The sequence below is a fragment of the Anas platyrhynchos genome, chromosome 30, assembly GCF_047663525.1.
Source record: "Anas platyrhynchos isolate ZD024472 breed Pekin duck chromosome 30, IASCAAS_PekinDuck_T2T, whole genome shotgun sequence".
NCBI lineage: Eukaryota > Metazoa > Chordata > Aves > Anseriformes > Anatidae > Anas > Anas platyrhynchos.
The window spans coordinates 5,024,777-5,041,352 of NC_092616.1; the positions used below are offsets into that span (position 1 = coordinate 5,024,777).

Genomic DNA, 16,576 nt, shown 5'->3' on the forward strand with positions numbered 1-16,576 from the left:
TAATGTCCTTAGTGCAATGAGGATAGCCAGTCTGTCCATCTACCCTAGTCTCAGCCAAACTCCAGGGCTCAGTCGAGTTACCTACATTGGGCTGCCCAATGATTGTGGCCTCAGAAAGTCCCTGGAAGGTGATACAGCTTTGTCCATGCCCCACAGACTGCAATGCCGAGAGCCCCATAGGTTAGAAGGGGAACTCTGGGCACCTTCCTCCTATGGACACATCTGCATGGTGGGACCCAGAGGGTCAGTGCTTGAGCTGCAGCTGAAAGCCCCATCTCCACAATTGCAGGGAGCCATAAAGCAAGAACAGCAGCTGCAGGTCTAAGAAGAGAGCGGAATAGCACAGGGCTTCTGCCAGGGGAGGCAAGGCAGAAGGCACCAACAGGAACTCAGAAGGGCCCGCTGTGAGTGAGGTCCTGGTACTGAGGTTATGAGTCACGTCCTGAATCCTATGAGCTAGAGGGCAGACAGAGAGGTACCAGACTACTCTGCTAGCACTGTCCTGCCATTCCCTGCCCATGGCTCTGTTGTCTGCAGCTGTCCCAACCTGCAGCTGGGTCTCTGTCCCCACGCCTTCTGCCTGCAGCTCACAGCCCCCATCCCACCCGCTGGGTGCTCAGCTCTGCCCTGCAGACACCTCCTGGCAGCAGGGCTCTGCCCAGGGGCAGCTCACTGGGGGCACGTCCTAGAGCCAGGTCACACAGACCCTGCTGACACTGTGCAAGGGGTGGTGGAGATTTCTGGATAAGATTTACTGGGGGTCCTTGTAACCTCCTTAGGATGCCTTAGGACTGTCAGGCTTTTCTAGAAAATAACATCATATATTTCTGTTTCCACTGAGCCTAAAACAGAAACTGAAAGGAGAGGCTAAGGAAAGATGAGAGTGAAATTCTCTTAGTATTCTGTGGAGCTGTGAGCAGGCTGCACCAGGCAGCAGCCTCCCACCAGCAGCAGGACCCTGCCCTACTGGAAGGGCTCCTTCCACCCGCAGCTTCTCCCTGCAGTGCCCTGGGCAGCTCCCCGGGCAGGCTGAGTGCTGAGCCTGGCAGGCGGCAGAGGCCCTGCCCCGGCACACAGCCTCTGGGGCACAGCAGGGACCCTGCTCTGCACCACAGCCCTGGACACCCCTGCCTGCACCCCCGGCTTCTCCTGCCTCCACGAACTGCGGCTGCATTGCCCTCCAGCCAGAGACTTACCGGGTGCAGGGCTGCGAAGTCTTCTCCCCCGGTGAGCTCTGGGCATGCTGCCACTTCTGCCTGCCTTTAAGCACTGTGTCTCTGCAGGCAGTGCCCCCAGCCCTGCTGCGCTGTGCAGAGGAGCTGCTCCTGGGCAGAGCTGTCTCTGTGCAGCGCTGCCCGCTTGCCAGGAGCTCCCCTTGGGCCCAGGAGCCCGGCCCAGCTCAGCAGCAGAGGCCCAGCCCAAGGCCTCCCTTGCTCTGCCCCCCACCAGGCTCCCTGCACATGGCCCTGGGGCTGCAGGGGAACCTGCTGGGAAACAGCCTGAAGGGATCCCTGGGGTTCCTTCCCTCACTTGGCACACACAATTCTTGGCAGCAAAATCACCTCTCATAAAAAAAAAATAAAGTTAATAAAATCTGTATAAGATTCACCTTCCTTTGTGCTGTCCATGGAACTGGCAGTACGCTGGGGGAGCCCGTGTGAGGTCAGAGGAGAGACAGTCAGGGGCACAGTGTGATCATGCTGAATGGGTGCAGATTCTTCAGAAGAGACAATTGGGCATGATCAACGAGAGTTTGCTCCATGTGAAGAATCTGTCTGGATGCATGGATCTCTTCTATGTATTGGGCAGCAGACTGGGGGAGCCCTTATGGTTTAGGGACAAAAGCCAGTCAGGGTGACAGCATGGCAGGAGGTAAATGTCTGCAGCCAGGCTGAAGAAGTGGGCAAAGTCTTGTGGAAAGCATTGGAGTAAGTTGAGTTCAATGACTCCATGTCACTGTGAGGGAATTTATTCACTCTGCCAACCACAGGAAAGGGACACTGCTGGGTTCAAACATTCCCCATGTTTTCTGTGGGTTCTTGCAGAGAGCTTCTGTGCACAGGTGTCAGATGGGCCAACCTAGGTGATGTTCACCAGGATCTGGCACTTGCAAACAGGAAAACCTGTGTCTTGACACTCCTCTTGCACAAGGCATGATGTAGTCCAGCTGCTTTTCAGCACATGGAAAGAGATGAGGTTTAGGGGACAGACCTATACCCAGCATTGCACAGGCTCAGCCTTATGTTTCCCTGCAGCCCACTTGACATGGTCCAGCTGACACGGGACCAGGTACATCTGTGTGCAGTACGGTCAGGGGCTGTAGTCCTGCCTTCAGCATGCCACAGGTCTCCTGAAATGAGAGAGTTTAGATCCTAAATCAGGATGGCTTCCTCCTCCATTGTGGACACCAAGACACAAGTGGTCTCCTGCAGGCAGATCTGGCAGCCCAGCTGCAAGGGGCAGGCTGCCCCCCCACCTCAGCCTCTTCTGTGGTCTCCACCTCCTCTCAAGGCCCAAAGCTGTGCACCGTGGGGAGGCTGTGGCAGCCTACAGGAGAGCCTGGCATCCATCCTAGACCATTCTCCCCACTCCCCTTTTTGTCTGCCCTACTCCTCTCTCTCATCATGACATGTTGAGGGTACATCTGCCCCTCACTCATGTATCACCTCTGCCTCCTGCATGGCAGACTGGGGGATGGTGCTGAGGCCCTGGCATGTACCCCAATTCACTCTGTAAAACCCATCTTTCTTTCAGAAGTGAGTTACATGCAGTGAAGAGTTCAGGCACACCGAGGGGCTGTTCCATCCCAGGTGCCTTTGCTCCCATCTTTTGAAAAATCCAGGTCCCAGGACAAGCCTCAAACCCAACCAGTGTGGGAGGGCTCCCAACAGCAGAAGCATGTTGGTAAAAGGGGGCAGTAGTGGTATCTCCAGGGCTCCACTGCCTTTGCTCCATGGCCTTTGCCACCATTTGGAGATGTCCCTGTACTCTTCCACATCCCAAAAAGAACTGGGCAGAAGGGAAATGGCTGTTTCTCAGGACAAAAAGGGAAATCTCTCGTCTCTCTCCTGAGCTGTGCCATGTCCTTGCTTCTGACTTCACAGGCCTTCAAATGTCACACGCTGATGTCACAGAGGGGGCACTGCATCACCAGGATATCGTCACTGGAGCAACGGAAGTGCCGGCACTTCCCTGCAAGGCCTGGTCCCTGCTGGGCACTGCTTGGGTGCTCTCCAGCGCTGTCCTTCTGTGGCCAGGAGTGGGGTCAGCAGGCAGCAAGCTTGCACTGGGCGACCCTCGCTGATAGACGGAGGAGCAGGGGCACCTTGCAGAGGAGCTGTGGTTGAGAACCCAGGGCGGGCATCCCTTGTCCTGAGCTGAAGGCCAGCAGCAAGCGAGATGGAGGGCTGCTGGAGGGTGACCATCACCACTGTCCTGACTTCCCTGTTCCCAGTGCTCCTGCAGCTCTCCCCCAAAGGTAAGGGTGTCAGGATCCCCTTCGCAAGACGTATCACAGGGGCTGTCAGGTGTCCAAAGCTGCAAGTCATGGGCTTTGGGGGGAGGCTGGAGAAGGCTGGTGGCTGCTGTGAGAGCCCTGCCTGAGTGTCCCTCTGAGTTCACGGGACAATGTAGCAGCCAGGACTCCTGGGTCCTGATGCTAGGGATGCCCTTATCCCTGGGGCTTCTCTAGGCATGCCTTCTTTGCTCTGGGGGACAATGCAGGGCCAGGTTTCCCTGGGAAATGGTGCCTCTTTGGGATCTCGCTCTGGGAGGAAAAACATTATGGAATCATGGAATTTCCTGGGTTGAAAAGGACCTTCAAGATCATCTACTTTCAATCCCCCTGCTCTGGGCCAACCACTAGAGCAGGATGCCCAGAGCTGCATTCAGGTGGTCTTGAATGCCTCCAGGGATGGGGCATCCACAACCTCTCTGGGCAACATGTTCCAGTGCCTCACCACCCTCTGAGTGAAAAAAGCTCTCCTAATTTCTAGTCTAAACCTTCCCTGTCTTACTCTAAAACCATCCCCCCTTTTCCTATCACTACCAACACATATGAACAGGCATTTCCCCCTCCTGTTTATACACTCCCTTCACATACTGGAAGGCCACAATGAGGTCTCGGACGAGCCTTCTCTTCTCCAAGCTAAACAAGACCAGTTCCTTCAACCTTTCTGCAAAGGGGAGATGCTTTAGCCCTCTGATCATCTGAGTGGCCCTCCTCTGGATCCGTTCCAAGAGCTCCACATCCTTCTTGTGCTGGGGGCTTCAGGCCTGTACACAGTATTCCAGGTGGGGTCTCACAAGAACAGAATAGAGGGGGACAGTCACAGCCATATCCCTCCTGGCCACTCCTTTTTAATGCAGCCCAGGACAGAGTTGGCCTTCCAGGCAACAAGCGCATGCTGCTGGCTCATGTGCAGCTTCTCGCCCAGCAGGACCCCAAAGTCCTGCTCCACAAGGCTACTCTCAATTTCTTCTTTGCCCAGTCTATATAAATACGTGGGATTGCCCAAGTCCAAGTGCAACGTCTTGCACTTGGCCTTGTTGAACCTCATTAGGTTCTCATGGACCCAGTACTCCAGCCTGTCCAGGTCCCTCTGGATGGCATCCCTTCCCTCTATTGTATCGACTGCACCACTCAGCCTGGTGTCATCTCCAAACTTGCTGAGGATTCACTGGATTCCATCACCTATGTCATTGATAAAGATGTTGAAGAGTACCCGTCCAAAGACCGACCCCTGAGGGACACCAATTGTGACCAGACTCCACCCAGACATAGAACCATTGACCACAACACTTTGGCTGCGACCAGCCAACCAATTCTTGATCCACCTAACAGGCCATCCTTCAAATCCATACTTCTCCAATTTAGAGAGACAAATGTGGTGAGGGACCATATCAAAGGCTTTGCCCAAGTCCAGGTAGATGATATTCATAGCCCTTCCTTTGTCCACTGATGTCATCACTCCATCATAGAAGGCCATCAGATTGGTTAGGCAAGATCTGCCTTTGGTGAAGCCATACTGGCTGTCTCAAATCACCTCTTTATCTCATGCATGCCTTCAGATGTGTTCCAGGAGGGACTGCTCCGTGATCATCTCAGGCACAGAGGTGAGACTCACCAGCCTGTAGTTCCCCAACTCTTCTGTTTTCCCTTTCTTAAAAATGAGAGTCATGTTTCCCTTTTTCCAGTCACTGGGGGCTTCGCCCAACAGCCATGATTTTTCGAATATGATGGAGAGCGGCTCAGCAACCGCATCAGCCATCTCTCTCAGCATCCTGGGATGTATACCCTCTGGTCCCATGGACTTGTATACATCCAGTTTCATTAGGCAGTCCTGGACTTGTTCCACTGTCACAGTGGGACAAAATCCGCTCCTCTCACCCTCTCCTCGAGTTTCAGGGTCCTGACAGACACAGGAAACTTGACCACGAGTGAAGACTGAGGCAAAGCACTTATTGAGTACCTCAGCTTTTTCCATGTCTGAGGAAGCCAGTTCTCCCACCTTGTTTATCAGAGGGGGAACACTCTCCTTGGGCTGTCTCCTCCTGCCTATGTATCCGTAGAACCCCTTCTTGTTCTTCTTCACATCCCTTGCCAAGTTCAGCTCCGTCTGTGGCTTGGCTTTCCTGGTCCCGTCTCTACACATCTAGTTGACACCCCCATATTCCTCCCAAGCAATACAACCCTCCTTCCACTTCTTGTACATTTTCCTATTTTTCCCTCAGTTTAAGCAGCAGGTCCTTGCTCAGCCATGCCAGTTGCCCATCTCCTCTGCTCGAAGTGTCCTTCACTCTGCTCACAGTGTTTGTCTTAGCTCATGGATGAACTGCATTAGATGTCCTTGAGTCTTCTGAGGCTCAATCCAAGGCTTATTGCCTTCTGCACCTACAGCACAATAACTATTACTTCCCTTTACTATGCTGACTGACCTGATGGGTCTGTTCATATTAATGCCTTATAATTTCCATAGTTGGACAGGGGCATATTCCCAGACTGGGGCAAGCTTCTGGGCTGTGCCACAGCCATTCAGAGTTACCTGTTCTTGAGTCTTTCCACCTGAGTTTATCACACGTGGCCCAACACAAGTTTTCGGGTGTTGTCTGTGTTGTCTTTCCTCCAGACATTTGGGAAGTTGAAGTCCCCCACCAGAGTATTTTCCATAACCAACACACTATAGGCCAGTGTGTGATTGGCTCTAAGATATTCCAGGCTTTGATTCAATAACCTGCAATGTTCTAGGACCAAAGTCATTGAGCACAAGCTAAAATATCAAAGCTCTTTTGTATTTGTATAGAGAATTCCCATACTCCAAAGTCACCTCTAGAAGAGTCCGTAATAATGTAGGCAATCACGATTGACATAAGCAAAGGCAGAATTACTGAAGCCAGTTGCAAGGAGTCCCAGAGGTGCCTTTCCATGATGACCAGCTGTGGTGAAGACCTTGGGTTGCTTTGCGTTGACTGAATGCCAGACGATATTGGAAAGCAAGAGAACCAAGACTTTGCACATCTCTGGGCCCCAATGGCAGATGCCACTCACAGAAGGAGTCCAGGCAACAGCGATATGCTTTGCTGAGAGGCAAAACCCCTCTCACAACAGAAGGGTCAGGGAACAAATCCTTCATCCCATTTGGCTGATCTCACAGGAATACCCAGACACAAGGCTGCCAGGCTGTCACCATGACTGTGGCAGTGTGCTGCTCTGTCAAGCACCAAGTTGCATTTCTGGAGAATCCATCCCTATTGCTTCTTCTGCAAATAAATGGCCACTTTTCTGACCCTGTCAGGCTTCTCATGCATTTGACATCACAAAGAAAAGGTGGTGTCTCCTTCCTAGGGAGGAATAACTCCGAGCACCAATACAGGCTGAGGAGAGGGGGAGGATCACCTCTCTTTAGCCTGCTGGCAACACTTTTCCAAATGCAGTCCAGGATCCCGTTGGCCTTCTTGGCCACAAGGGCACATTGCTGGCTCATGCTCAGCGTACTGTCCACCAGGACTCCCAGGTCTCTCTCTGCAGAGTTGCTCTCCTGCTGGTTAGTCCCCAGCCTCAACTTCGAAAATTGTGCCAGGGCAGTTTTTGGTTGGATGTTAGGAAGAACTTCTTTACCAAAAGGGTTGTTAGGCATTGGAATGGGCTGCCCAGGGAAGTGGTTGAGTCACCATCCCTCGAGGTCTTTAAAAGACGTCTAGATGTAGAGCTTAGTGATATGGTTTAGTGGAGGACTTGTTAGTGTTAGGTCAGAGGTTGGACTCGATGATCTTGACGTCTCTTCCAACCTAGAAATTCTGTGATTCTGTGATCTCTCCACCCTGCCAAGGTCCCTCTGAATGGCAGCACAGTCCTCTGGGGTATCAGCCACTCCTCCCAGCTTTGTGTCATCAGCAAAGTTTGTGAGGGTGCATATCATCCACTTCATTGATGAATAATTTGAACAAGAAAGAGGAAATTTGGCACATCCTGTAGATCTGCACACCGAAGTAGGGCAATTGCTGCCTAAGGAATCAGTCAATACAGTGTTCAGAGAGGGCCAATTAGATTTTGTGTGATCTGCATCCAAGTGTGTTCCCCAGGAGAGATCCTACTGCCTTCCAGGAGTTGTGAGCCCTGCCTGCAGAGACACAGTGCTTAAAGGCAGGCAGAAGTGGCAGCATGCCCAGAGCTTGCTGGGGGAGAAGACTTCCCAGCCCTGCACCCAGTAAGTCTCTGGCTGGAGGGCAATGCAGCCGCAGTTCGTGGAGGCAGGAGAAGCCGGGGGTGCAGGCAGGGGTGTCCAGGGCTGTGGTGCAGAGCAGGGTCCCTGCTGTGCCCCAGGGGCTGTGTGCCGGGGCAGGGCCTCTGCCGCCTGCCAGGCTCAGCACTCAGCCTGCCCGGGGAGCTGCCCAGGGCGCTGTGGGGAGAAGCTGCGGGTGGAAGGAGCCCCCCCGGCAGGGCAGGGTCCTGCTGCTGGCGGGAGGCTGCTGCCTGGGGCAGCCTGCTCACAGCTCCACAGCACAACCAGCGTGTATCTAAAGGGTCTTTGCAAGAGCCGGGATAAAGTAGGGGATTTTCTGAGCTTCAGTCACAGCTTTTCTGAGCCTCCTGAACTTCCAATCTTCTCTACTTGCCTCAGTTGTAATAGAAATATTTGCTGTTAATTCCAGGAAGTGCCTGAGACTCCATGATGGCTGAGAGGTTACAAGGATCTTTTCCTGCCCCTCAGCCCATAGAAAGCTCCACCACCACATGTGCAGTGTCAGCAGGGTCTGTGTGCCCTGGGCTCTAGGACATGTCCCCAGCGAGCTGCCCCTGGGCAGAGCCCTGCTGCCAGGAGGTGTCTGCAGGGCAGAGCTGAGCACCCAGCAGGTGGGATGGGGGCTGTGAGCTGCAGGCAGGAGGCATGGGGACAGAGACCCAGCTGCAGGCAGGGACAGCTGCAGGCAGCAGAGCCATGGGCAGGGAATGACAGGGAGCTGTTCCCAGAAACTACATGGCAGAAGGGAATTTGGCCACATCCGTTCCATCCCAGTACTGCTGATGCTTTCCATTGCCTTGACTGCCATCCAGCAAAGCCTCTGCCCCCACAGCTATGGGATCTCATGCTTTGTTGTCCCCGTGGCAGCAGGACCCTCAGAACAAAGAACACCCTCCCAAGTACCGATGTCTCACTCCATTTCCTGCCTCCCTCACTAGGAACCCTGGGCCATTTTTCTGTTTCCCCTCCCATCCATCCTGCCCTTGCTGTTCCCCTCAGATTCCCTGGGGAGTGGGTTTAAAGATAGAGCTCAAACACCAGAATACTGAGTCGTGCTCTGGATGTGCATCCCTGGGAGCAGAGTGCCCAAGATGTTCTAGCCAAAATGGCTCTGGTCCCAGCCTAGTGCTGGGAAATAATCTGTCTCTGTTCAGGTCACTGTGGTTTATGAACGTCCAGCAGAGGTTTTCCTGGAGTTATCCTGCTGTAGGATGTTGAACAGCCCCTCTGAATTATAGGTACACTGCATCTGAATGAAACTATGAATTTAAGAATGGGTCACCACCTTTCCCAGCAGTGCTGAATCCGATGGAGCTCACGTGCAGAGGTCGTGGCTCCAAACAGTGCTCAGCCAGCACAAACCGGAGCTTCATCCAGAAAGGAGAATGAAGATGCTGTTGAGAAAGCGCATATTTGCGGAGGTGGGTGAGAAGGGAAGGGTGTTGCTGAAAGGACAGAGATTTGCTCAAAGAAGTCTGCCCAAAGTTTTCCATGTGCTTTTCTCTTTGGACAGGCCCCAAGGCCAAGAGGCATCAGATGTCCAACAGCAGCTCCATCACCAAGTTCCTTCTCCTGCCATTTGCAGTCACACGGGAGCTGCAGCTCCTGCACTTCGCGCTCTTCCTGGGCATCTACCTGGCTGCCCTCCTCGGTAACGGCCTCATCCTCACTGCCGTAGCCTGCGACCACCGCCTCCACACCCCCATGTACTTCTTCCTCCTCAACCTCGCCCTCCTCGACCTGGGCTGCATCTCCACCACTGTCCCCAAAGCCATGGCCAATTCCCTCTGGGACTCCAGGGCCATCTCCTATGCAGGATGTGTTATACAGGTCTTTCTCATTGTCGTCTTGTTTTCAACAGAGCTTTCTGTTCTCACCATCATGTCCTATGACCGCTACGTTGCCATCTGCAAGCCCCTGCACTATGGGACCCTCCTGGGCAGCAGAGCTTGTGCCCAGATGGCAGCAGCTGCCTGGGGCAGTGGGGTTCTTTATGCTCTGCTGTACACGGCCAATACATTTTCCCTGCCCCTCTGCCAAGGCAATGCCTTGGACCAATTCTTCTGTGAAATCCCCCAGATCCTCAAACTCTCCTGCTCACACTCCTACCTCAGGGAAATCTGGGTACTTATGGTTGCTATCTGTTTAGCATTTGGCTGTTTTGTTTTCATTCTTTTTTCCTATGTGTGGATCTTCAGGGCTGTGCTGAGGATGCCCTCTAGGCAGGGTCAGCTCAAAGCCTTCTCCACGTGCCTCCCTCACCTGTTTGTGGTCTCCCTCTTTGTCATCTCTGGCTTTTTTGCCTATCTGAAGCCCCCTTCTATCTCCTCCCCAACCCTGGATCTTTTGGTGGCAGTTCTGTACTCGGTGGTGCCCCCAACATTCAATCCCCTCATTTACAGCATGAGAAACAAGGAGCTCAAGGGTGCTATTAGGAAAGGAATATCATGGATATTTCTGAATGGTGATAAACTTCCCCTCTTTCTCCACAAATGACTTCCTGGATATAATTTGAATGCCTGGTACTTGTTTCATTAAGAATATTGGTATTTTTATCTTTATCCTTAGTTTCATTTCCATTTATTATTTAGAAAAAAAAGGCTTATTATTCATCCAGCATCTCCTGAAGTATTAAACTGCGCTGTTTACTCTGCACAGTTTTTCCCTCCCTGCATGTCAGCATCAACTCTCCTTTAGCATCTGCTTAATAAAACAGCATCTCTCCAATGCACTGCCTGAAATCCTGCCTCTTCTTTCAAAGCTGGTGTCAGCAATAGGTCTGAGCATTGCGGTGGTTTCACACTGATGGACAGCTGAACTCCACCACACCACTCTATCACCCCTGCTCCTGAAAGGTACAGATGAAGAAAATAGAGTTGGAAAGGGCTGCAGGGTTTATACAAGGTATGGGGAGATGACTCATCAATTGCAGTCATGGAAGCAGACCCTATAAGGAGATTAAGATAATATATTTACTAACAGACTGGAGCAATGAGAAAAAAAAAAAAAAGTGAACTAAAAAGATATCCACCCTTCTCTCTCCTCCTCTACCTGCTTTCAGCTGTCAAAACCTGCAAGTCCTGGGCTTAGGGAGGGAGGAAGTGGGGCTGGAGAGGGCTGGTGGCTGCTGTGAGAGCCCTTCCTGAGGGTCCCACTTTGCTAAGGGACAATGGGGCGGCCAGGACTCTTGGGTCCTGATGCTAGGGCTGCTCTGAGCCCAAAGGCTGCTTTAATCACTGCTCTGCATATCCTCATAAAGATGGAAAATCCAGGGCCAGATTTCCCTGGGAGATATCAGATCATGTCCTGGGTGCTGAGATGCCATCCTTGGATGGCCACAGCTCTGGTGCTGAACCCCTTCCATTTGCCTTCTATTGTGGTTTTACTCTGCTAAGCAGCTCAACTCCACCATAACCTCTCTCTAACTCCTTCTTCTCAAAGGAAAAGGGGGAGAAAATATGATGAAAGGTGCTCAGGGTTTGTTCTCCTAGTAAGATCAGATCAGCCACCAAGTTTCATGAAATCATAGAGTCATAGAAGGTTGGAAAAGACCTCCAAGATCATTTGGTCCAACTGCAACCCCCTGTATCATCACAGTCACCAGTTATTGTCATGGGCAAAAATGAATGAGCGTAGGGAAATTAATATAATTTGTTGCCTATCACCAGCAAACTAGAATAGTGAGGAGCTACAAGCAAACTAAAACCCACCTTGCCCTCCATACATCCTCTTCTCCTTACACCCCCCAAATAGCTCAGGGGAATAGGGAATGGGGGCTGCGGTCAGTCCATGATGCTTCATCTCCACCGCTTCTTCAGGGTCACTATCTGCCCCTGCTCCAGCATGGGATCCCTCCCATGGGATGCCGTCCCATCCAAACTGATCCTGTGTGTGCTTCCCACAGGCAGCAGCTCTTCAATAATTGCTCTTACATGGGTCCGAACCGTGGGGTCCATCTGTCAGGAGCAAACTGCTGTCCCACAGGCAGCAGCTCCCCCCAGATCCCCAGATCCCCTGCTCCTGTAGGGGCTCTCCATGGGCCGCAGCCTCCTCCAGGCCACATCCACCTGCTCCACTGGGGGCTCCTCCACGGGCTGTGGTGTGGAGATCTACTCTGCCATGGTACCCATGGGCTGCAAGTGTTGTCCGTATGTTCATGCCCCGTCGGCCCCACCAATATGCACGTAGAGTCAGAATGCACACAAAGGTCTTTTAATTAAATAAGCAATTATAGAACTCTGCAGAGTCAGGTTTCTTGGTGAACTTTTGTAAAGCAAGCATACATCTAGTTTGAATCACCATTTTTTACACACAGCAAACTTGAGAAACTCTCTCTCTGGCTACTTTTAATTGGCTGTTTCAGCTTTCCTAACTTTCCTCTACTGAGTTTGTGCATTACAGAGGACCAGGCGCAGGGGGAGGAGGGGTATTGGGAGGCAGGTGGGGAAAACACCATATTCCACATTAGCATACATTACCATTTTTACTGGTGTGATTTTTAATATGTTAGTGACCCTTAATGAGCAAAAGGTCAGTCTGGAATCTTCCTGCAGTTGTTTTTTTCCTTTTTGTTTTTTATCTTCCATCCCTTATCTCCTTTGCTTCTGATATCTCAAGGCTACCTGTCTCCCTGTTTTCTTTAGGTTTCACAGAATCTTGGAATGGCCAAGGTAAGAAGGGACCTCTGAAGATCATCTAGTCCAACCCCCCTGCCAAACAGGATCACCGAGAACGCATTGCACAGGATGGCATCCAGGTGAGTTTTGAATATCTCCAGAGAGGAAGACTCCACCACCTCTCTGTGAAAGTGTCACTCTCACAGTAAAGAAGTGCTCCCTCATATACAGTTGGAACCTCCTGTGCTTCAGTTTGTGCCTGTTGCCTCTTGTCCTGTCACTGAGTACAACTGAGAAGAGTCTGGTTCCATCCTCCTGACACCCTCCCCTCAGATATTTATACACATGGATGAGGTCTCCCCTCAGTCTTCTCCTCTCCTATACAGGCCCATTAATCTAATGTTCCAGTCCTCTAATAAGCTTAGTAGCCCTCCTCTGGAATCTCTCCAGTAGTTCCATGTCCCTCTTGTCCTGGGGAGCCCAGACCTGGACACAGGACTGCAGGTGTGGCCTCACCGCGACTGAGTAGAGGGGGAGGATCACCTCCCTTGGCCTGCTGGCAACACTCTTCCGAATGCACCCCAGGATCCTGTTGGCCTTCTTGGCCACAAGGGCACACTGCTGGCTCGTGCTCAGCCTGCCGTCCCCCAGGACTCTCAGGTGCCTCTCTGCAGAGATGCTCTCCAGCAGGTCACCCCCCCAGCCTGTTCTGCTACTTGGGGTTATTCCTCCCCAGGAACTTTCCATATGGAGTTTGCTTGTTCATTTGTTTGATTTTCCTTTCTGGCTTTGTGATAATGTTGCCTACACAGAAATGCCCTTCTTCATTCCCTTGTATCTAAGTATTCCCATCTGTGTGATCCATGGTTTCTCTAAACAATGAAACAGGCTCTCTGTGTATTTAAACCAAACAAATCCTGGTCTGAGACCCATTCTCAGCAGATCAGGAGTGAATGGAAACTGGGGCTGTGGTGGCAATGCCCAAAGCCCTGCAGCAGCCTGCAGTGAGCACTGCTGTGGGGCCAGGCCAGCCTGGGAGGTGGACAGAGGACAGGGAGCTGGGAGAGCTGGGGGCCAGCTGGGCCAGGCTGGAAGCTGCCCAGCAGAGAGAAACATCTGTGTTGAGCTGGGATGTGCAGCCACGCAAGGGGAGGACACCCACTGCTGGCTTTGGGTCGTGTGGCAGGGATGGAAGACAGGCTGGTGCAGGAGGGAGGAGGCTGGGCTGTGCCCATCAGGCACAGACAGAGCAGGGAGGTGGCCCAGGGCTTTTGTCACCTGCAGCCTCTCTTGTCATCCATGTCCAGCACTGGCCGCTCCCCCCAGGTTTAGGGGTGCATTTGGCTGCCAGGCCATCTCCATCCTTGTGCCAGGCTCAGGTCCTGTGTCAGGGGAACAGCCAGCCCTGCTGGCCTCTGTCCTGGCCCAGAGCCCTGAAGACATGGAGCAGGGCTGTCTGCAGAGGCTCCCGTGGGATGTGGATGGGTCAGGGCAGGGGCCGGGTGTGGCATAATGACCACACGGACACCAGGGTTCTTTTAGGATCTGTAACTGCTACATCTTTATTGATGACATAACTTCAGCTCTTTCTTACTGAGGGCCTAACTTCATCTCTCATATTGAGGACATAACTTCATTATCCCTTATCGAGGACAGGCTCCCTTCTTATACCATTCGCCCCCCAGCAGTACTTTTCCACTGACTATTCATTGGTCAACAACTTTGCCCTGCAACAGCAAACACCCAGCATCTTCCATGCCTTAATGGCTGGAGAACAAGCAACCCCAGACAACAAGGGGTCTCCTGAATCACCCTTCTTTGTTCCCTCTAAACTCTTTACATTCCTGATGGTCTCATCATTAAGAGTCCGATGTTATCACCAACCATGGGGCTTGTCGACCCCCATGGACATACTCCCACAGTTGGGGGCTGGAGGAGGATGCAAACGCAGGAGGGCCATGGCAGGAGGGGACCCCAATTGTGTCATTGGGATTGTAATAGCAGGACTTGACCCAACCCTGAATGTGCACTGCCATGTGCGTTGCCTTGGCAGCACGGCTGTGGGACCGTGTGTGGGGCAGTGGGGCTGGGACGCTGCAGGGATAGGGCACTGAGAGGGGCCATGAAGGATCTGCCAGGGGGTGACAGCAAGGACAGGCTCCAAAAAAGAAACTTAGATATCTGACCTTTGTGGTGGACATATGCTTTTAGAAAAGGCAAAGCTCACCTAGAGCTGGTGACTGCAAGGATATCAGGCCATGTGTACACAAAGACACAATCTTTTAAACACACATGGATGTGCACACGCAGGCGGGTATGGCTGAGCACACCCAGACCAACTGCAACTGGAAGAAGGCAGGACAGAGAGATGCGATCAGGTACAGGGTATCTGGAGTCTCTAGAGCAAGGACCAGACCTCTGGTCTCCACTGGTCCCCTCCATCTCTCTGTGCCGTTTGCCCATCGCTCACATCTCTGCCCACCAAGGGCACGTGAGATACTGCTGTCCCTCACAGCCCTGCCTGTAATCTGCTCCTTTCTCCCGCTGTGCTTTGTCACACCCAGCACTTCCTTGTGCCTTTTCCCACAGGCTCCCACCCCATGTCCAGCTGGCATCACTGCAGGGCAGCCCTCCCCAGGGCCCAGGCATCTGCCTGCAGCTTCCACAGCTGCTGCTCTTGATGGCCTCCTGAGGCCTGCCTGCTCCTGGCCCATCACAGTGTTGTGAGGAGGTGACCTCAGCAGCAGCAGCCCAGCCATGGTGGACAGAACTGTCCCCTGCCAGATCTGCCGCCTGTGTCCCATGGGGTTTGTGATGCACTCAATGACATCGCTGTGTCTGCCTGCCTGCCACCAGGCAGTCAGATCACTGCAGTAGGAATGGCATCATAACCCACCTCCCAGCCGTGTCACTGGGACTTTCCTCCACATGTCCCCTTTCCCCAGCTCCCAGCACTTCTGGGTTGGTTTCCTGATAGTTTGGGCGATATAAAATTCTAGAATCCCATCCACTTGCCTGTGAGTCTCCCAGTTATCTATATGTATGCAGTAACTGTGTATATACTTTTCCATTTACTTGCACATATATCTGTAGTTACAGATGGAGCTATACAAATATATATTTCTATGCATACAGAAAGATGTGAATATTCCCACCAAGAAAGGCAAATAATACAGTTATGATTGGAACAACTTTAGCCATCTGAAGCATGTCGTGGAGCATTTTCACTCTGGTTTCCTCTAACATGCAGGAGAGAGTGACATGCCATGGAAAAGATCCTCCTTGAAGCAATGTCAAAATACATGCAAGACAAAGAGGTGATCTGAGAGAGCCAGCATGTTTTCATCAAGGGTAAATCATGCCTGACCTATCTCGTGACTTTCTACTATGGAGTGATTGCATCAGTTGGCAAAGATCGATCGATGTCATCTTCCTGGACTTCTGCAAGGCCTTTGACATGATCGCACATGACATCCTGCTCTCCAAATCGGAGAGGTATGGATTTGATGGGTGCACCGTTCAGTGGATAAGGAATTGGCTTAAACTCGCACCCAGAGAGTGGTGGTCAATGGCTCTATGTCCGAGTGCAGGCTGGTGATGAGTGGTGTCCCTCAGGGGTCTGTCCTGGGACCAGTACTGTTCAGTATCTTTATCTATGACATAGACAGTAGGACCGAGTGCACCCTCAGCAAATTTGCAGATGACACCAAACTGAGTGGTGCTGTTGATATGACAGAAGGAAGGGATGACATCCAAAGGGACTTGGACACACTTGAGAAGTGGGCCCATGTGAACCTAATGAGATTCAACACATCTAAGTGCAAGGTGCTGCACCTGGGCCGAGGCAATCCTGGGCATGAGTACAGGCTGGGAGAAGAACTCATTGAGAGTAGCCCTGCAGAGAAGGACTTGGGGGTTCTGTTAGATGAAAAGCTTGATGTGAGTCGGCAGTGTGTGCTTGTGGGCCAGAAGTCCAACTGTGTCCTGGGCTGTATCAAGAGATGAGCAGCCAGCAGGTGGAGGGAGGTGATTGTCCCCCTCTACTCTGTCCTTGTGAGGCCCAACTGTGTAATTGCACTTCTATTCATCATTTCTAACCTATGTCAATCTTTTCTTGTATAGCTAACCCTTGGAAGGTGCACCTCATTGGAGGCAACTTGGATTTGGCTTACTGTTGAGGACTGTGGGGTTTGTTTGTTAGCTTGGTTGGTGTTAGAT

The 16,576-nt window shown here is 52.1% G+C and overlaps 2 protein-coding genes across 3 annotated transcripts in view; both read left to right on the forward strand.

Annotated features, from left to right (window-relative positions):
* Positions 1 to 16,576, forward strand: part of LOC119712973 (uncharacterized) — a 672,213-nt gene that overhangs the window by 274,096 nt on the left and 381,541 nt on the right. The gene's annotated exons all lie outside the window — the stretch shown is intronic.
* Positions 9,034 to 10,238, forward strand: LOC139999935 (olfactory receptor 14C36-like). Of its 2 annotated transcripts, none has more exons than XM_072029603.1 (2): positions 9,034 to 9,163; positions 9,256 to 10,238. In XM_072029603.1, exon 2 carries the CDS (start codon positions 9,279 to 9,281, stop codon positions 10,236 to 10,238), a length of 960 nt encoding a protein of 319 aa, XP_071885704.1. In that variant the 5' UTR covers positions 9,034 to 9,163; positions 9,256 to 9,278. The 2 variants fall into 2 exon arrangements, with proteins under 2 accessions (XP_071885704.1, XP_071885703.1); XM_072029602.1 differs by having other exon boundaries at positions 9,039 to 9,163; positions 9,228 to 10,238.

Excerpts from the sequence above, each read along its gene's own strand:
- LOC139999935 (XM_072029602.1), top strand. The coding sequence starts at position 9,128 with ATGAAGATGCTGTTGAGAAAGCGCATATTTGCGGAG. Across the intron at positions 9,164-9,227 it reads GAAAGCGCATATTTGCGGAG|TTTTCCATGTGCTTTTCTCT; the intron begins GTGGGTGAGAAG and ends GTCTGCCCAAAG.